Consider the following 21051-nt stretch of genomic DNA (forward strand, 5'->3'; position numbering starts at 1 on the left):
CTCCCTCTCCCTCCCTCTCCCCAACAGGTGACTGAGGGAATGGAGCACCCTCCCCTCCCCCAACCCATTCCTGGGCCTGAACAATGCCCTCTCCAGGACCCAAAATAGCCCCTTGAGCAGAGCCAATGCCCTTTTATGGCCCTGTCCCTATTGTGCATGGTAGGGGTGGGGCTGGGGTCATGAGGTCTAGGGCAGGATAAAGCCCGGGGCGGCAGAAGGCTCACCTACCCCACTCTGTTCAATCTTCCTTCTTCCCTCCTCTCTGTGATTACAGCTCCGATGGCCCCCAAAAAGCCAGAGCCCAAGAAGGATGATGCCAAGGCTGCTGCCCCCAAAGCAGCCCCTGCAGCTGCACCTGCGGCTGCACCTGAGCCCGAGCGCCCCAAGGAAGCGGAGTTTGATGCTTCCAAGATTAAGGTGAGTGAGGGACTGCATTGTAGCAGGAGGGACAGAGCAAATGAGTGGATCTTAGGGTGGGACTTGGCATGGCAGATAAGACCCTAGAAAGAAGCTGGGACCTTCTGTGCAGAGGTTAAACAAGATCTGCTTGTTTTAGACATCCGCAGGACCAAAGGAGGAGGGATGGTGATCAGATAGCTGGTGAGACTCCCCCCGAGGCTCCTGAGAGGTCCCCACACTTAAGAGTCCGGACTGGGAAATAACTTTTGGTGATTCTGAAAACCCACTCCCCTTGTTTTTCTCTCCGGATTACATATTTAGGAAATCCTGCTGTTCCCCACTCTACAGGTCTCTTCCTTCTCTGACCACGGGGTCTCAGGTCTGTCAGGCATTTTTAGGTGGTGGGATGTGTAAGGGAAATCAGGTCCTTGCTCAGGCTGGGTGACATTCACCCCTGCCAAGATCACCAAGCCCAGAGCTGGCAGACCCCCCCCCCCCCGCTTCCCTTTCAGCTGGGAAAATGGAGGAACAGGCTGGGAAGGGAGGCTCTGAAAGTCATGCAGGAAGCTGGTTGTGGAGCACGACCAAGAGCACCAAGAGCTGTCCTGGCCCAGTTGTCTTTCCCGGAGTCTAAACTGGGAGGGCGAGCCACGCCTGCCACCTGTGGCATCCGCATAGCAGCACGCAGCCTGCGTCCTGTTCTCGGCTGGCCAGAGGCCACCGCTGCTCCGAGGGGCCTGTGGAGGAGCCCTCTCCACCCACACACATCCACCCAGGCCGAGCCATCCTTACAGAGCCTCCATCTGGTCATATTCCCTTCCCAGAGGCACCTGCCTACGGCTGTTGGGTTTGTATTACCTTAGTTGCTCTAACCCTTAGCTTCCTCAACTGTGAAATGGGACCACGAGCCCCCCACTTTCAAGACTGCTGTACCCCAGAGTTGGCTCCCTGTTTCTCTGTTACCCTTAGGCCCCAGAATGTGTCCTCAGGATGCCTTGCAAGGCTCCAATTACCTGAGTCCCATGGTGGCTTTGTCCAATCTTACCAGGCATAAATTTATGCCTCAAAAGAGGGAGGTGAAGAGGTCCCCTCCCCTTCCTTCTCTCTCCCCAGCTGGCAGAGAAGGACAGAGCCTTTTTCAGAAGCCAGGGAGTCCTGTCTCCCCAGGTTTTCCCATGGAGAGCTCCCAGAGAGTCGGAAATGATGTTTTCCTCAATACTAGGTTGAGCCCCAAAGTGGAGGGCCACCACAGCAGGTGACAGGAAGAGAGTATCCTTCTGTGCAGTGCTACTCACTATGGAGGGTGGAGGGGCCCTCGATTCCAGTCGTGCCCTCTTCTCCCAGCTCCTTTCTCTGACGTGACCTTGACTTTGGGGATAGTGACTGCAGTGATAAAAATAGCCTGGAAGCAGATGAGGAGGGGGCTCCTGGGTCCCAGGAGGCCTCTCGACCTCAGGGTGGCCCCAGAATGTTACATAGCTCTATCTCTGTGCTGCGCTGGGCTGGGGGGGGCTGCCTTGGGGCCAAGTACAGGCAGGGCTTTGAGCATTAGTGTCCAGCCCTGAAGGCCCCAAAGGGATCTGTGAGGGACAAACACACATATGTGCACAAGCATGCTCATTTGATTACCCACAGACATGCTTCCATGCTGACACAGCCTCTGGCCTGAAGCCGGGTTCTTGCTCCTCCCCTCAAAGTCAGCTTGGTCAGCCTGTGACACTGAGCATATCCGCTGTGGCCTGACTGGTATCACAACTTGCTTACACATAGACCCAAGGCCGTTAGTTTGAACAGATGTGTGTGGGGTCGTTGCTGCGGCAGGAGGGTGTCTAGGTGGACAGCAGGAGGTCCTGGGTGGTAGAGGCTTATGAGGCCAAGCTGGCACAGCCAAAGGCCTGAGGCCCAGGTGGCCCACGATGACCCAAAGGCACTCACTCAGTCTTTGGACTTCTTTGCAGATCGAGTTCACGCCCGAACAGATCGAAGGTGAGCACAGTACTGAGCCCAGGGGTCCCCAATTCAAACTGTGGGGTGCAGAGTCGGGTGGGATCCCCCAGGGAGTGTCCAGAGCTCACTGCTCTTCCCCACAGAGTTCAAGGAAGCCTTCCTGCTGTTTGACCGCACACCCAAGGGCGAGATGAAGATCACTTACGGCCAGTGTGGGGACGTCCTACGGGCTCTGGGTCAGAATCCTACGCAGGCAGAGGTGCTCCGTGTCCTAGGGAAGCCAAAACAGGAAGGTAGCACACCTTGACCGTTCGTGCCAGCTCCAGGGGAGGTGACAGGGTGGGCGAGTATTGGGTATCGTGGGAACCTCACTGACCTGCTTCCTGATTTTCTCCTGCTATTGAGACGAGGATACGAAGCTGGCTACCAGGCCATGGCGATAGGAGACAAGCAGGAAGGGCATGCTGAACCCTTCCTGCCACAGGGATGGACCCTAGTACTAACCAGAATCCGTACTGGTGCAATGGTCGGTCAGGGGACACGGGTGCTTGCTTTTACCCCGGCCTAGCCTCCTCAGCGTCCCTTTGTGGATCTGTGACAACTTCCCTCACCTTGGTGCTTGCTTTGACTTGCCAAGAGTGACATACCCAGGCCCTCATCATAGGTCAAGGGATGGCCTTTCTTGGGCTCAACTGAGTCTACAGGGCACAGACAGGGTAAGGTCTATAAGAAATGAGACCTGGGCATGGCAGTATAGGCCTACAAACCCAACAATCAAAAGTCTGAGGTAGGTATGTCCCCATGACTTGGAAGCCAGTCTAGGCTACATAGTTCCAGGATAGCCTGGGCTACAGAGTGAGACATTATCTCAAGAAGGGGGAGGGGTGCTGAGGATGTTCAGTTGGTAGAGTACTTGCCTAGCTTACTTGAAACCGTGGGTTGGTCCCTGGCACTACCTAAACAGTGCAGGGTGGCGCATGTTCCAAGTCTAAAGAATAAAGATATTGTAGTGTATACCTCTAATCCCAACACTAGGATGGTAAAGGCAAGGGAATGGCCATAAATTTGAGGCCAGCCTGGTAAGTTTTAGGCTGGCCTGAGATAGGTAGTAAGATCCTGTAGAGAGACAGAGACACAGAGAGAGGAGTAAAGAACCAAGCCCACCTTGGGCTCCACTTGGGATAACAAAGGTCTATGTAAACCAGGCATTTCTCAGTAGACCGTCAAGTGCCTTGGGGTGGTGGCATGCTTTGTACACAGCGCATGCATCCCAGAGCTCCGGAGCCATGGGAGAGGCGTGGCCCCTCCGTGTTAGGCACAGGGGAAAGTTGTGCCTGTCCATCCTCTGACCTTGGGGCCAACTGTCTGCAGAGCTCAATTCCAAGCTGATGGACTTTGAAACGTTCCTGCCCATGCTGCAGCACATCTCCAAGAACAAGGACACTGGCACGTACGAGGACTTCGTGGAGGGGCTGCGGGTCTTTGACAAGGAGGGCAACGGCACAGTCATGGGCGCAGAGCTCCGCCACGTGCTGGCCACGCTGGGTGAGGGCAGCCTTCCCCTGTACCCATCTCCTTCTGGGGTACCCTGGGGAAAACCCTTGTGTCACCTGCCATTGGGTCGGTGCCTCATCAGGGAAATGGAAACAGATAGAACGATAGGTAAGAGGAAGGTAAGAGGCAGAGATACCATTTAGGTGTGGCTGAAGGAAGGCCAGAAGAACCGCAGTGAGGGAGGGACAACGCTGGAGATAGGGCGGGGAGGTACCCAGGGATTAATAGTCCTGGCGTTCATTATTCTTTGTGGCTAAGGAGGTGACATCCCTGTGACATCCGTGGGCTGTAGGTACCTCCACTGTCTTTACCACCACCAGGCATCTGACCTAACTCCTTAAAGTGACTGGTTTTTGTTTGTTTGTTTTTTGAGATAGGGTTTCTCTGTGGCTTTGGAGGCTGTCCTGGAACTCGATCTATAGACCAGGCAGGCCTCAAAATAACAGAGATCCACTGCCTCTGCCTCCCGCGTGCTGGGATTAAAGGTGTGAGCCACCAAAGCCCAGATCAAAGTGACTTTTTCCAGCAGAAAATATTTATTACACAACCGCTGTGTTCACTATGTTGGCCTCAGGGTTCACACACACATTTGTGTGAGTGTTGTGTGTATACAGCGTGGGGTCGTCACGGTTGGTACTTTACCAGTGAAAGCGCTGTACAGTCCAGTCAGACTCTGGCTGAGAATGTGGCTGCCTAGAGGTCAGGAAGCCCTGGGTTGGTGCATGCGTGTAATACCAGCACCTAGGAGATGGAGGCAGGAGAAGGAGAAATTCAGGGTCACCCTTAGTTATATAGCCAGCTTGAGGCTAGCCTGTGATACATGAGATCATATCTCAAATAAATAAGAGAAAGAAAGAAAATTTTAAAAAAATGGGGCTGGAGAGATGGCTCAGAGGTTAAGAGCACTTGGCTGCTCTTCTAAAAGACCTGGGTTCAATTCCCAGCACCCACATGGCAGCTCACAACTATCTGCAACCCCAGGGGACTCTGACACCCTCATACAGACATGCATGCAAGCAAAATGCGATATGCATGCTCACGCACACACACGCACGTACACACACACACACACACACACACACACACACTCAAAGGGAAGAAAATTTCGACTGTCTGTGAAGCGTCTCTCTGTCCCTTCCGCTGTCATCTGTCAAAGTCTCCACGGGCTTTTCTACCAGCCTCAGGGTTACTCCCAAGAGACTGCTACCAGAGGGGCAGGGGACTCCTGCCTTTCTGGCAGGGACAGAGGACAGTTACGTACATGAAGATGCCTAGGCTCAGAGGAGGGCTCAGATCGCCAGCTCAAGGTCCTGTACCTCTTGACCTATGATTGGCCATCCTGGCCTTGGAAACAGGGATGATGGCTGGCCATGACCTTAGGAGCAAGGCTGCTATAGCAAACCCACCATCCAGAAGGCTTCCATAAGCTCCCCCCCCCCCCCGTCAGTCACATGTCTGGGTGGTGTGACGTAGCTTCCCACTCCTGCCAGGCGAGAGGCTGACTGAGGATGAAGTGGAGAAATTGATGGCTGGTCAAGAAGACTCCAATGGCTGCATCAACTATGAAGGTGGGCTCAACAGCTTGGGGGCCTCCTGGGGAGTAAGCAGGGGGTAACCCAACTCAGCAGGTGGGAGTCTAGTGGGGAAGAGAGGCAAAGGGGCAGGAATCTTCTGGGGAGCAGTCATGGAGACTCAGCCAAGGAAGGGTCTTCTGGAGAGCGGTCGTGCCCTCAGCCCCACCCCTGGCTACCCATCGAGAGCCCCAGCCTCTCATTTCCCCTCTCCTTACAGCGTTTGTGAAGCACATCATGGCCAGCTGAGCTTCCCTCGGGTGAGACCCTCACTCTAACGCCCCCGGCCCCCACCCCATTTCCACCAACTCCAATTCTCAGTCGGTGGTCTGCTGTCTTGATCCAACCCTTCATCTGTAACCTGTGGCTGCTTTTCAGGCATCCCAGGGCAGGCCAAGCTGGGGACATCGCACCACCCCGCCGTGATGCAGACACCAGGTCCAGAGCTTCGGGAAGGAAGGGGGTGGGCCAGACCACGTTTGTGTGTGTGGTTGTCTTTTTTGGCCCCTGCTGGGATGTGCTTGCCCACCTGTGACTGCCTCTCTGACTCCACCCTATGGCCTTATGAATAAATGATTTCCTTTCTTCCTTCCGTTCTTCCCCTCTCTCTCCCTCCTTCCTTCCCTCCTTTCCTTTCCCCTTCTTTCTTTCCTGTCCATTGCTCTCTAGCTCACTTCAGTTCACCCTGTGGTGCTGAGCGAGGGGAAGCCTAGCTGCCCTTCCTTCCTTCTTACCTCAGCCTCCCTTTGGGAGACCACAGTCATGGATACCACTGGGAGCCCAAGAGCGCCGTCTGAGCAATTAACTAACTGCAGGCCATTGGCCCTGAGCCACTGAAGCCTAAGCTCAAGCCCCACGCAGGGAGTGGCCCTGAGTGACAATAGGGATGAGTAACAAGGCAAGAGCTGACTTTGTCAGAACCGAAGGAGCATCAGCCTCGGGCTTGACTCTGATGGAGAGACTGAGGTGTTCTGTATGAGGAAAAAGGACCTTACTGGGGTAGGTCCCTTGGCCCCAGTTTCTCAGTGGAAGTCATGACTGTGAGGCTTCCTGGAGGAGGTGGCCCTCATAGGTTTGATGGGTAGGAAAACCAACACTCCATAGAGGGCCACAAGACCTGGAGACTGGAAATGGAGTGGCCACTGGGAGACTGGACTACACAGGGCTAGGGAAGCCCACAGGACCAGAGGAGCCCAGGAGTTCAGGACATCAAGGTCCATTTCCATGGCCTGGTGTTTAAGTGTGTCTAGATTGTGCGTCCTAGAGTCAGGCTGCCTGGGGGTATTGGTGTGGCATCAGTGTAGTCCAAGTGCGTAAGGACTGTGGGGACATTCGGATGTGTGTGAGAGGGTGTGTGTGAGAGAGGGTGTCAGTGTGCCACAGAAGTCTGCTACTGCTTCCGATTTTAACCTTTCTGTGTGTTAAACTATTTGACCTTTCACTGAGCACTCAGTGGGTGTCAGGCTCTGTTCCAAGCACTGGGGACATAGTGCCGGATGGGGGTGGGGGGTGCAGAGCTCTGTGTGTGGGACCCACGCAAAGCAGACACGCCAGAACTGTCTGCTGAGAATCAAGTGACAAGGGAGGCCGAGGGGACCCTGAAAGCCGGGAAAGAGCTAGAAGTGTACGTGTGTGTGCACGTGCACGCGTGTGTGCTTGAGCAAACTTGGGGGCATGGGGACTGGAGTGGGTGGCAAGGGGCAGGAGGGACGGCGTTGGAGCTGGTTGACTTGTAAATAATGAGGTCAGGGATTATATGAGAGGGTAAGAGCCTGACAAAGATTTGAAGGACAGGAGCTAATATTCAGAGTATGTAAAGAACTCATATAAATCACCCCCTTGGAAACAATCTGATTAAAAACTGGGCAAAGGACCTGAGTAAACATCTATAAAGAAGATGGACACAAGCAGGCGCCGTGGCTCCTGGCTTCATCCCAGGAGACAGAGCTAGGTGGATCTCTGTGAGTCTGAGACCAGTGAAACTCTCTCTTGGAAAAAAGAAAAAAAGAGATCGACATGGGTCTGGGCATGGAGCTCAGGGGTAGAGTGCTTCTACGGGGCCCAAGGCTCAACCTCTAGTACCAAAATAAAATTTAAGGGGCTGGAGAGATGGCTCAGCGGTTAAGAGCACTGATTGTTCTTCCAGAGGTTCTGAGTTCAATTCCCGGCAACCACATGGTGGCTCACAACCACCTTGAATGAGATCTGGTGCCTGTAGACAGAAGGCTGTATACACAGTAAATAAATATATATATAAATAAAATAAAATTTAAAAGAGATATGCACCTGGGGCTGCTGAGATGGCCCAGTAGCTAAGATGTCTACTGCCAAGTGTGGTGACCTACAGTGATCCCTGGGACCCTCACGGTGGAAGGAGAGAAACAAGTCCTGAAAGCTGTCCTGTGACCTCCACACGCATGCTGGGGTATATATGTACCATCCGCTCCAATACAAACAAATGTGACTAAAAAAAAAACCCAAACTAAAGATATCCGAATAACCAACCAACCAGCAAAATGGCATGAGGATGGAACTCGTCACCTCACCCATGCTTGTCATGTGTTATATGGTGGAATAACACGCACATTTAAAAAGACTTATTTAATGCTGAGCAGTGGCAGCACACACCTTTAATCCCAGAACTAGAGGCAGAGGCAGAGGCAGAGGCAGAGGCAGAGGCAGAGGCAGAGGCAGGTGGATCTCTGTGAGTTTGAGGCCAGCCTGGTCTACAGAGTGAGTTCCAGGGGCAGAGTTAAACAGAGAAACCCTGTCTCAATGCCTCCCAGATTTATCTATTTATATTTTAGGTGTATGAGTGTTTCACCTGTATGTATATACGTGCACTGTGTGTATGCCTGATAACCATGGCGGCCAAAACCCCCTAGACCTGGGTTTACAGAGGGTTGTGAGCTACCGAGTGGGTGCTGGGACTGAGCCTCACTTTATGCAGGGGCAGGAAGTACTCTTCACCTCCCTCCAACCCATTATTCACATTTATTTACCTGAGTCAGGGTATCATTAATCATTAGCGTAAGGCAAATCGAAACTGTAAGCCTAGCATTTGGAAGTTTGAGACCAGAGGATTGTTGTGGAGTTTGAAGCTAGCCTGTGTTACATAGTGAAATCATCTAAAAAACAAACACCAGAAAAACAACTCCAAACCAGATCAAAACGGAGCAAACAAAGGAATAATAAACTACAACAGTCATCATCTGCAATAGAAAATTAGGTGCTAGTGAGGGTGTAGAGGAATGAGAATCTTGTGTATTGGCGGCAGGGTAAAAGGAAGCAGCCATTATGGTGGCAGGGTAAAACGTAGCAGACATTATGGCAAAAGCAATTCTTCAATGCCTGAAGGTCTCTCTCTCTCTCTCTCTCTCTCACACACACACACACACACACTCACACATACAGGAGAACAGGGCTATCACACGACACAGTTCCCATTCTGAATGTATGCACTCTCAAATCCAGGACAGGATCTCAAATGTATGACTTGCAGCAGCTCATTCACAAGTAGTCCAAGCTGGAAACAGTTTACTGTGGACTGACGGACAAATCACCGTGCAAACATCCACGGGGATGGTGCAGTAAGGATCACAAGGGGTAGTGCACTTCCGGGTCACAGGTCATAGTGCAGTAAGGGTCACAAGTCATAATGCAGTAAGGATCACAAGTCATAGTGCACTTCCGGGTCACAAGTCATAGTGCAGCACCTGATCACAAGGGGATGGTGCAGCACCTGATCACAAGTCATAGTGCAGTAAGGATCACAAGTCATAGTGCAGCACCTGATCACAGGGGATAGTGCAGTTCCGGGTCACAGGGGATAGTGCAGTACCGGGTCACACCCAGGGCCCACACATTCACTAGGCAAGCATTATCCAATTAAATCCCGCAGTCTTTTCTTTCTTTAAAAAATGATTTGTTTACTTTAGTTTATGTGCATTGCTGTTTTGCCAGCATGTCTGTGTGTGTGAGGTGTCAGGTCCCCTGGAACTAGAGTTACAGACAATTCTGAGCTGCCACTTGGGTGCTGGGGAATTGAACTCAGGACCTCTGGAAGAGCAGTCAATGCTGTTAACCTCTGAGCCATCTCTCCAGCCCATTCTCTCTTTCTTTTTTTAAAATCTAGGGAGTCCTGGCTGTCCTCACACTCGTGGTAATCCTCCTGTCTCAGCCTCCTCAGTATGGGAATTGCAGGTGAGTGCCATCACACCTGACTTAGCTAGTCTTATGAGGAAGAGAATTCTGGTACACGGATGAATGACCCTGCGCAGGACTGGGTTGGGCGGTCTTAGCATTTTCCTGCTGATGGGGGTCCACTTTGGTGAGGAGTCCTGAGCAGGAAATGTACTGCTTTTAATCAATTGGAGGCAAGAAGCAGCCCTGTGGCCAGGTTCCCATGTCAGTCAGGGAGCATGTGTGTCCTACTCCGAAAGAGTCTGCTCCTCATCTGGTACCTCTAAATCTCCTAGATCTCCAAGCTAACCCCTCACCCCTCACCCCACATCTCCAAGAGGCAGTCTGAGTGCTTGCCTTGGCTTGGTGGGAGGGGCAGGGAGCATTTCATATGTTTCTCCCTGACACAGCGGCCCTGCCCTGCTGGGCTTCCTGTGTAGTAGGCCAGGTGGGGCATACTAGGGCTATTGAAGGTAGGTCCTGGGGAGTCTGGTTTGGGGAGTGTGTTAGTTACTACTCTGCTCGCTTCTGTGACAAAATACCTGACAAGTGTCACCTAAGGAAGGGAGGATTTGTTCTGGCTCACAGTTTGAGAGTTCAGTTCATCATGATGGGGAAGGTGTGGTGTCATCGTTATGAGGTGACATGTGTCCACAGTCAGGAAACAGAGCTGAATGGCAGTGCTCCATTTTCTTTCTCTTTTGTATTCAGATAGGACCACAGTCCACGGGAGGTGACACTCAGCTGCTGAAGACACCCTTCACCGTGTTCACCATTATCCAGTGCGTCTAGTTGTGGAGACAATGCGTGAGTTTTGGTATGGTCCTCTGTGCGTGTGTGTGTGTGTGTGTGTGTGTGTGTGTGTGTGTGTATGCACGAGTGCATGCACACACTTCTATGTACACAAGTGTGCATATGTCAGGGATTGTATTCTTATGCACGTTGTATGCATGAATGACTGAGAATATGTGGGTTCATGTGTGCTCATTTATCTGTGCATATGTACATGTATGTTTGCTTCTGTGTGTGACTGTGCTTGTCTGTGTGTTTGTGGTGGACTTGCTGGGAGGCTCTGCTGAGTCAGCACCGGTGCTGGGCAGGCAGCATTGCCAGCCCGGCTGTGGCCTCCCCACAGTTGCATAAACACTGGTCCCAGCTCCCCCCTCAAGCAGGGTGGTCCAGCCTGTGGCCCTACTGCTGGTATAAAGGGATATAAAGGGGAGAGGGGCTTGTCCTCCCATCAGCCTAGATCCTTCTGGGCCTCAAGTGTCAGGCCACATGCACCATAAGGCTGGGTCTGCTGTGGGCTTTCTCTGCCTTATGACCCTCTTCTGGCCTGAGCTGGGACTCTGAGTTCTTAGGTGGCAGTAATAGGTGCCTCTCCGCTTCTGATTCAGGCTGAACCAGAGGGTTGGTCGAGGGCAGGGTTCAGTATCAGGACCCCTGACAGGGCCAGATGGTCTCCATGAAGCTGTGGAACTTAGCTCAGGAGGCCCAGTCCAGTGAGCCATTGGAACTCACATGCTTAGGAGCTGGAACTTGGATCCAAAGGACAGAGAATTAGAGAAGCTGGGCCTGTGATGTCTCCCTGCTCTGATGTCCTACAGGGCCACCCATGGCTCTTGGCAATCTTCCACATCCTGTGTTCTCTCTTTTAGACACCATTCCCAGGGACTTTAGGGACACCAGGGGACATGGATTGAGTCGCATGCTCACATGAAGTAGATTCAGAAAGGCCGGAATTCAGGCAGAAGAAAAGTGAAGTCAGGGTCTTGAAGGAGCCAGGGCGTTTTGTGAATATCTTGTGGGGCCACGGAAGGAAAGAGCTTGGGCTGCCGGCGTGAGAAATGGAACTGTGGGGCTCAAAACGGTCAGCCACAGGGGGGCCGCCGAAAACCGGCGAAGGCCTGGAGAAAAGGCAGGGTGTGGAGTGAAAGGGTCCAAAGAAAGGAATGTATGAAATTGAGGGGGAGGGGAGGAGCCAAAGGGAATTGGCAGCAGCCTGACAGCCCCCTCCTGTTGCATAATAGGTGCTTGGGGAGTCAGACTGCTGTGCTGTGCTTTTGGTTGCAAGTCCTTGCTCGGTCTGGTGAGACTTTGCAGAGAGGGGCATAAGTATGCTTGCTTGGGGACAGAGATAGCCCCAACTTGCTTGGGGACGGAGATAGCCCCAACTTGGAGAGCTGACCCGTCTCAGTGGAGAAGCTGAAAACCTAGGTCTTGAACTCGTGACCTTGCACTGAAGTAGCTCCTGGGGTTCCCTCCAACTCCCTTCAAACAGCTCCAGCCCCTCCCTCCCTCAAGCTTAGGGGTTATTTGTTCCCCACCCTCCCAAAGCCACACAAATTTGGGTTTGCCCAAATGCTGACAGAGCACGGCTGGAATGCGGAGTGTGTGAGTGCCTACAGGACAGCCCGCCCCAGCAAGCCCCTCCACTCTCAGCAGCCCGGGCCTGGGGCCTCCTGCACTGAGAAGGATCTAGATTGTCAGGGCTGCAAGGGTCCTTTCCAGCCCCTCCTCCAGGTGGCTGGCATGGCCAGGGTTCTACTATTTTTCCATGCTCTAGTCCCTTTTCCGGTGTGTAGGCCCAGGTGCCTCTTGCATCCCCTGTGTGCACGGCCATCATATCCACAGGGCCTCAGCGTGTCTGAAACTTTCAGAAGGTCTGGTGGGGAGGGGAATGGCCAGTGGGTAGCCTCTGGGGCTTCACAGATGGGGAAGATGGTGTAGGACCAACTTCCTTCCTTCCTGCCTTCCCCCTTTCTTCAAGACAGGGTTTCTCTGTGTAGCCCTGGCTGTCCTGGAACTTACTCCGTAGACTAGGCTGGCCTTGAACTCAAGCCTCCCGAGTGCTGGGATTAAAGGTGTGCACCATAATGGCTGGCTTCCTTTTTCTTTATTTTGCCCCCAGTACAGGTGAGTGCCCTTCCCCCACTACTCCATACTGTAGGTCTGGAAGCCTCTGCTTTCCTTTCCCTCATCCCTCTGTCACCGTACCCCAGCCCTGGCTTCTTTCCTCCATCCCACAAAAGGTTGAGAAGCATTCTGAGTTGCTCTAGATCAGTCTCCCTAGTTCCCAAGTCATTGAGGATGGGTAGTGATCATCCTGTCCTGAGGGGTGTGCAAGCAGAGCAGACGTGTATTTCCAGTCAAGAAGGTTGCAGAAGGGAGTTTTGTTTTGGTGGGGGTTGAAAGCACTTGGGTTTTCTCAAACTTGTGGTCCCAACATCAATACCCAAGAACCCAAGCAAGTCGTATGTTGTGTGATTTCCATGAACTTCAATTTATGCATCTTAAGACAACTCTGAGATCTCATCTCTTCTTCTTCTTCTTCTTCTTCTTCTTCTTCTTCTTCTTCTTCTTCTTCTTCTTCTTCTTCTTCTTCTTCTTCTTCTTCTTCTTCTCCTTCTCCTTCTCCTTCTCCTTCTCCTTCTCCTTCTCCTTCTTCTTCTTCTTCTTGTTCTTCTCCTCCTCCTCCTCCTTCCCTTCCTCTTCCTCCTCCTCCTTCTTTTTCTTTTTTGAGACAGGGTCTCACTCCACAGCACCCACTGGCCTGGAACTCACTATGTAGCTAAGGATAGCCTTGAACTCGTGATCTTCTTGCCTCTGCCTCCCAAGTACTTGGGATCATAGGCATGTACCACCAAGCCTGGTTCCCTCCCAACCCCTCAACCTCTTCAAAATATTCTTTTGTTTACAAAACAATGGTGACAGTTGCTGGCAGCTGTTGTGTTCTGCCTTCATTTGGCAAAGCACAACATTACAAGTCAGCTTTTAAGTTTTGAGGAAATTTGGACAGAAGCCCTGGGACTGGGGTATCTGTCCAAGGCTCTAGATGCTTTTGAGTCAGCCCATCAAGCCACCAATCACTCTGCCCATCTATACTACTAGTGATGACATTTCCCTCTGGGATTGTGAATAGCCTAGCCCCACCACTGGGAAGGAGTGTAGTGTGTGTGTGTGTGTGTGTGTGTGTGTGTGTGTGTAGTCTTGACAGTGTAAGTGAATCCTGGGAGGTAGGTGAGATCAGGGCACGTGGAGGGGATGTGTCGCCTCAGCTTCCTGTGCAGGCGGACCTGGGACCTGACATTCTCAGTGTCACTACACAAGGTCTGTTTTCACCTCTGGGACCTGTAGCTGAGGTGAGGAAGCTGGTGACAGTCACTTCTCATCCCTGGTGGGCTGGTGGCAGCTGCAGGAAGGCGCATAAAATGCTGGTGCTGAGACCTGGGGAAATGAGCAGGCATCCAGGGTTCCCTCCACCTGGCTTGAGGGAGCCCTGAGCTAGGAGTCCCCGTGACTGTGATGCGGTCAGTTGCCTTAGCTCTAGGCTAACATATCTCTAACCCTGGAAGCGGGCGCAGGGGGAGAGGAGCCTGTTTCAGGGCTCACTGGTGGCTACTCTGATGTAGGACTCTCCAGCTCTGTGTAGCCAAGGCTTGGAGTCAAAAGGGGTCTCCAGGCCAGTTCTCAGGAGTGGAAATGTGGGCAGGCCCTGGCTTCCACATTTGCTCTGGGCTCTCAGAACACACCGTGTCTACGTCATAGAGTGATTCCTACCATAGAGGGTCTCAGGGTGTTTTCATGGAGTCTATACCTTGGTAGACATGCCTGCTGCAGGATCTATTGGGGTAAGACGGCTTCCAAGTGTCACATCTTCAAGAGTAACCAGCAGACTCATCCCTCCTTGAGCTTCTGCCTGGATTCCTCCCAAGGTAGAGCCCCGCCCCCAGCCTCCTCTGCTGCTGCCTCCACCTCAAGTTCTTTGCGGAGGGGTCCAGATTAAACCCACCTCACCCGTCCACCCAGTGATAGCCCCTTGCACTGTGTTTCAAGCCTCTCCATGCTGCTGGCTAGTGAATCACTAAACTCCGGGGCTGAGATCTTACGTCTTCCTTGTCCCTTGGTTTGTACTTCTGTATCTATCTGGTGGCCCCCTAATGGAGTGAAGAGGGGTCCCCCACTCCTCATCTGACTCACCAATGCCTGTCAGCCCCAGACTTCAACCTAAAGGCTGAGCAGGAAGACGTCCCAGGCATCTGAGGCCGGATTGAATGCCTCTGCTATCAGGGTCCCATCCTTTGCTGAGGCAGCTGTGCAGAGATAGCTCTCTGGGTAGAGTAGAAATCTGTCCAACACTCCCTGACCCACTCCTTTTCCCTGAAACTGAGTCTCCAGAACCAACCCTTTCCCCTTCACCCTTAGTGGTCCTTGAGGCTGAGCCCACCTCTGCTGTTAGGCTGAAGACTCACTTGAGAATAGATACCGCCTTGTGCGATGCAACTGACTCTGTTGGAGCATAGTTGGGTAAGGCCCAGGGCAGGGCAGAAGCCCTGATAATTGTCCTAGCTCTCACTCCAGGAGGGGGAGATGGAGGCTGGCTCTGACTTATGGAGCTGTCCCTGAGGTTCCCCGTGGGGAAGGCGGGCCAGAGAGGGGTAAACATAAGAGAGAGGTAGTATGATGGGATGGTGGCTGGGCCCATATAGTGCATAAGTTCAGGGGCAGGCTTTGGCAGAAGGGCCCTATCTATCCGTCCCAGAGTTCTATCCAGCTCATCAATGGGCCTCAGGTGACCAGATAGACAAGCCCTGGGAACTTTTGAGGGACCCCTTTTAGACTCTGAGCTTGGGGTTGGAGGCGGTTGGGGAGGCGACAGATGCTTTGAAATGTGCAGAATAATAAAGCAAGGAATGTCTGAGCTCAGGGGAAAATAATCCGCCCCGCTGGGCCTCCCACCAGGCTGGGTGTAATGAATTAAGCACAGGCACGTTTCATGTGGGGTGTGAGATGGGAGGCGCCTAATGAGAAACAGGGTCTTGGGTGGAAATCCTGCAAGCTAGGGCTCTGGACCATCTCATCAGACCCCTGGGGCTGCCTTAGCTTCCTCAGGCTCCCCTTCATCTCCCTTGGTTGGCACTTAGGGAGTTTGTTGGGTGTTGTCCCAACCTTATGCTGATATCTGACCCTTCTTACTACTCCAGACCCCCAAAGGCCAGAAAGGGCCTTCCTCTTCCATCAGCAGACACTGAGCTCCAACTGGTGCCTCAGCTGTCGGGGAGTCAAGGCTGACCCCTGCTGGAGTGGGGTAATTTACAGCTCCGCTCGCCGGCCCCTTCTGCACCCACCCAGAGACCCCGGCACCTCGTGTTTCCAGTCTCCACAGAGTCCCTCCCTCTGGCCAGTTCTTAACATACCCTCTTTCTCACGTTGTGGTCCCTAGCCTCGGCCTGCATCTCTCCTGCCTCGGTGTCCCTGGGACTTTCCCAGTGCACACCTGCCTTCCCATTACTGGGAATGGCGGAACACGGTGTGACTGTTTTCATGACTTTACACCCCACTCCTAACTCTCTAGGAAACTTCAGGCTCCCTCGTCATGGCGTCCACTCTCAGGTTTTCAGTCTTGCTGCTTCTGTCCCCATCTGCTTGCTGGGCTGCATTTTGAAAGTCCAGCTAAACCGCAAGAAGGGTAAATTCTTAGTGAGAAGGCTCGAGGGGATGGAGCCACCCCGTGCTCTTCTGGGCTTTCCAAGGGTTCTCTCTTCATAGTCTCTTTTGGTTTGGGGTAGGGCTCCCACTGTCTATTTATCTTTTATTTTAGTTTTATTATTGTTATTTTTTGAGATAGGTTCCCACTGTGTTTCCTTGGCTTACTTAGAACTCACTGAGTAGACCAGGCTGGCCTCGAACTCACAGAGATTCGCCTGCCCCTGCCTCGGGAGTGCTGGGATCAAAGGTGCGCCACCACCACCTGGCTTATTTATTTTTCTAGAGACAGCATTTCAAGTAGCAGAGGCTGGCCTCCAACTTGCTACATACCTGAGACTGGCTTTGAACTCCTGATCCTCCTGCCTCTGCATGCTGGGTGCTGGGATCATAAGCCTGGACCACCATGCTCAGCCTCCTCCAAACCTCCTCCCACTTTATTTTTAAGAAGTCTGGACTGGGATTTGGAACTGCTTGGAATATTCCCTCCATCATCCCTTCTCTCCTCTATCCACTTTAATTAAAACCATTTTTTTAAAAAAACACATGTTAATTAAAAAGCAAACATGTTTTGTTAAGTAATTTGGAAGCTCTGGTTATGCAAACCATAGTCATTCCAGTTTTAAAAAAAAGTCCCTCATCCAGCTTGTACCAGTTTCTTAGGCACTGAGGACCCCCTATGCTTTCTGTGGGTGGTCACTTCTTTATAGTCTGTGTACCCCACGGAGCAGGGGGGGCCTCTGCGTCTTACTTGTGGGGACCTGAAGGACCAGAGCAGCTAGAGAGCACAGCCTTGTGCAGTAGTGTTCATGGAGAACCTGGAGCCAACTAGGAAGGCAATGGCTAGGGCGGGCTCCTGGGTGGAAAGAGCCCCAAATGCTCAGAGGCACCAGCCTCTAGACTCTTGCTGTGCTCACCCCTCTGCCGTGATTTCTGGTAAAGAGATTCCTGGAGCCTGACATCCTTTGTATCCCGAGCAGCAACCTCAGGGGCCCATTGCAAATAACCTGGAACCCCGTAAGGTAGAGGGCTCAATGACTTTCAGCCCAGCTGTTCCCTGTTCCCGGCAGGGGTTAGGGAAGTCTCACCGAGAGGCTTTTCCTAGCCTAATCAGCACCTTGCACTCTGCCGGTTGGCGTCTTCAACTCAGAACGGGAGAGCTTCCCTTGTGAGAGAGAATCCATATGCTGGTGCGTCATTTCCCTATGTGACATAGTGGGGCACTGTTAGCCATGACCCTAGTGTCGCGTTCTCAAGTTTGAGAGTTCTTGGGTTAGAGGAATGTCAGATGAAGCAGTGACTAAGAAGATTACCACATGTGTCCTGAATATGGAGGTGGGTCCTCAGCATTGTGGACACCAGGGCTGGCCTGGACTTTGTGCACTCATGCAGGGACTAGGCTGGTAATTGAATTCATCCTTCTTTTCTATGCTCCTGGCTTCCTTTTTCAATAAAACCAGAGGAGAAAGTGCTGCTGGGGAGGGGTGCAACTTATCCCACATGCAGTTGCTTTCTTGGTGAGACACACACAGGCTCACATCTCAACAACTCACGGTGGACAGCAGCGACGCATGCTGGTGGCTGACTCTCAAAGCTCCGGGTAACTGGGCGACTGCCAGCGACACACACTGCAGTTCCTCCCGCTGAACACCCACAGCTCGGAGCAGCGGCTGCAGCGCTGTGGTCCCCGGGCTCTCGGCGCGGCGCTTCTGTGTGGAGTCCGCTTCGCAGAGGCTGGGAAACCGCAGCGGGGCGGGCCGGGATGAGCTCACGCCGCCGCCCGCCAAGCAGCGCAGTCCTAACCAGCTCCAGATGCGGCGAGCGCGGGTCTCTGGCGCCCCCTGCAGGGCCTCGTGCGCCTGGCGGGCCCTGGACGCGCAACTCCGACCGCGGGCTTGGTGGTGGCATCTCCGCTTTTCCTCTCCGCCAGTCGGCTGCCTGGGTTCCGCCCGCGGGGGTCAAGACCCCTCACTGCCCGGCTGAGCCTCCGGGTGCGGGTGACCGGTCCCTCGTGTTCCTCGGCCGTCCGATCGGGTCCCGAAGCTCTCCCTGCGCCTGGCGGTCCCGGCCCTGCCTTTCCCTGCCCACTTTTGCTCCTCTTGGCACAAACACCAGGGTTTCTACTGGGAAAGCAGCGGGGGCCTGACCACCGCCTGTTTTTAATAAGCAGCTGGTATTTCCCCGAAATCGCCGGCCCTGGCTGACCTCATGGGGATGACGGCTGGCGGCATGCCAGGGGGGCGGGAGCAGGCTCCCGGGTGAGCCCCTGACGCCTGGCTGTACAGAGACATCGGCCGAGAGGCGGAGCTCTGGCTACTCATGTGGGCCCTGCTGCCCAGCTGGTCCAAAAATCTGCCTGTTTGTGTGTCTACTGTGTGTACTCGGGGCCAGGAGCCCCTGCTGGGTATCAGCGTTCAAATCCCGCCTTACGTGTGATCCTGGCAACTTTGTCCTCTCGCTAGTCTTTCCCTCTGCTTCAGGATGGGACATGTGGGGATTAGAGGGACCAACGTTGAAATGGGAGATGGACCTCAGGCACATGCTAGCAGGCCTCAAAGGGGACCCAGAGACAGGCACGGAGCAAGGGCAGGGTGGGGATTGGGGAAGAGCAGGGGCGTGGGGGGGTTGTCATCTGCCCAGCAGGTAATAGCAACAGGGTGTTCCAGCTGACCAAATGCTTAAGCAGGGAAGGCTCATCACAGGGGACTGAGGGACCCCGAAGCCTAGGGAGGGGTAAGGGCAGACTTTCTGGGGGAGGGGCAGTTAGACTAGACATGGCGAGCAGGGGCGGAGGGGCCCAAAGAATCGTTAGTTTAGGTGAAGGGGTAGGGGACCCCATCAGGAACAAGATGTACTAGACATCCAGGGGGCTGTAAATCACTGCAGGGCGGGAGCGGGGGGATAAAGAAGCTTGGTTCAGAAGCCTCATCGGTGATGGAGGACAAACTAGGAGAGCCGGAGGGGGCACGTGATCCAGTGAGGCGAGCAATGGAGCTCTGGGGTCGGAGAAGGAGCAGACAGACACAGGGCATGGAAGGCAGCGGGTGTGGGGACTACAGACATGAGCAAAGCAGAAAAGACAAAACCATTTCTTCATGGAGTTTGGGGTGAGGGGGGAACTACGGGCATGGATTTAGTTTTGTTCCTTTTTTGGGGGGGTGGATTTTTTTTCCAATATTGCGTTTCTCTGTGTAGCTCTGACTGTCCTGGAACTCGCTCTGTAGACCAGGCTGGCTTTGAACCCAGAGATCCACCTGCCTCTGCCTCCCTGGTGCTGGGATTAAAGGTGTGCACCGCCATGCCCTGCAGCGGCGGCGGGGTGTGTGTGTGTGTGTGTGTGTGTGTGTGTGTGTGTGTGTGTGTGTGTGTGTCGGGGATATGATGGGATGGAATCTTCTTAGGCAGACCAGTCTGTGCTCTGAACTCACCACAAGCCTTATGCCTCTAGCTCCTGAACTGAGATGTCAGGCCCCTGCCACCAAGCCTGGTCATTTATTTAAAGACAGGCTGGCCTGTAACTTAAGATCCACCAGCCTCAGCCTCCCTAGTGCTGAGGTAAGCCTCCGAGTCCCTCAGGGGACACCGTTTTTAAAGGTGCCCAAGGAAGGCCTCACTGGAGAGGCAACATCTGACCTGGCCCCACTGCCACTGAGCCAAAATGATTTTTACGGAACATTTGTGATTAATTTAATGGCAAGGAACACTTTGATCTTATCCTCTTAAAAAAATACCATTCTTTTTCTTAGCAGACCTGTAGGCCAAACAAAACAAAACAACACAAAGGCTCAGATCTTACTATATTTTGAATTTAATCAGAAAAATGTTCTGGGGAAATTAGTTTTTTTCCCCCTCTCTTGTATGTAAAAACTTACATTTTAGTCTTAATTTTCCTCCTTTGCCCACAAAGTCTAAAATACTACCTGGCTGTTTACAACAAAAGTTTGCAGATTATGGCCAGGAGAAGAGGAAGGGAATTGCATGGATATCTGGGGTCAAAAGGCCAGAGTAAAGGCTCAGAGTCAGGAGCTAGTGAGGCTAGGCAAGGGGGAGGGTGGTAAGAACAGAGGAATCCAGTCCTCACACAAAGTCTTGGCTCTTAAAAAAGTATGTAGCTCTACTAATGGATTATCTTTTCTAATTTGTTATTGCCTCTATTTGTATTTTGTCTGTATGCTGTTTTCTTTCCCCAGCCTTCTTGATTTAATTGTTTTAAAGACTTTTATTACTATTTTGCTTGGTTCCCTTGTATTTGTTTTAGACGATTGTATCTTCCTCAGACTTTATGCTTTGTGTCCTGCCTACACTACTTCTTTTTAAAATGATGTATTTTATTTTTAACTCTCTCTCTGTGCGTGTATGTGTGTGTGTTTATGCATGTGAGTACAGGTTCCCACAGAGGTCAGAAGAGGATGTCGAATCCCCTGGAGCTGGAGTTACAGATGATTGTGAGCTGCTTGGTGTGGGTGCTGGGAGCTGATCTCCGTCCTCTGAAGAGCAGCCAGTGCTCTTAAGCCACTGAGCCTTCTCTCCAGGCTACTTTGTTTCCCTCTCCACTCCGAGCTCACTGCCTCCCTACTCATTCTCTTCACCTTCCTCCCTCTCCCCTCCCCCCTCCCTCCTTCCCTGGCCGCTTTCTTCTCCTCTCTCCTTTCCTCTTTTTCTAGCATCCCCTTTCTGAATCTTCCTTTTCCTAATAGTTTTTGTTTGCAACAGAGTCTGTGTGAGAACGGTCTCCGTCATGGAGCCACGCCGGCTTCCCTGGGACAAGGCAAGGAGAGGCCAGGTGCTAGGATGGGCCTCCATCTGGGGGTGGGGACTCAGAGGCCACAAATAAACTGCAATCCCAGCACTCTGGGGGCCTGAAGTCCCCACGCTCGGATGTGTGTTAGTTTTCTGTTGCAGCTCCAACAAA

At 52.8% G+C, this 21051-nt stretch overlaps 1 protein-coding gene across 1 annotated transcript; it reads left to right on the forward strand.

The window, feature by feature from the left end:
• The first annotated feature begins 207 nt into the window (after window positions 1–207).
• Myl3 (myosin light chain 3) lies at window positions 208–6059 on the forward strand. The gene is made up of 7 exons (XM_040740173.1): window positions 208–417; window positions 2358–2385; window positions 2490–2639; window positions 3718–3891; window positions 5391–5468; window positions 5692–5731; window positions 5850–6059. Exons 1-6 carry the CDS (start codon window positions 280–282, stop codon window positions 5718–5720), a joined length of 597 nt encoding a protein of 198 aa, XP_040596107.1. The 5' UTR covers window positions 208–279; the 3' UTR covers window positions 5721–5731; window positions 5850–6059.
• The last annotated feature ends 14992 nt before the right edge of the window (window positions 6060–21051 follow it).

This window comes from Mesocricetus auratus, unplaced genomic scaffold (assembly GCF_017639785.1).
Source record: "Mesocricetus auratus isolate SY011 unplaced genomic scaffold, BCM_Maur_2.0 Super-Scaffold_100691, whole genome shotgun sequence".
Classification (NCBI taxonomy): domain Eukaryota; kingdom Metazoa; phylum Chordata; class Mammalia; order Rodentia; family Cricetidae; genus Mesocricetus; species Mesocricetus auratus.

What these genes read in the sequence shown, in the direction of transcription:
- Myl3 (XM_040740173.1), top strand. Translation starts at nt 280, where the DNA reads ATGGCCCCCAAAAAGCCAGAGCCCAAGAAGGATGATGCCAAGGCTGCT. An exon ending in TTGATGCTTCCAAGATTAAG is followed by an intron (nt 418 to 2,357) that starts GTGAGTGAGGGA and finishes ACTTCTTTGCAG; the next exon opens with ATCGAGTTCACGCCCGAACA. An exon ending in CACGCCCGAACAGATCGAAG is followed by an intron (nt 2,386 to 2,489) that starts GTGAGCACAGTA and finishes TCTTCCCCACAG; the next exon opens with AGTTCAAGGAAGCCTTCCTG.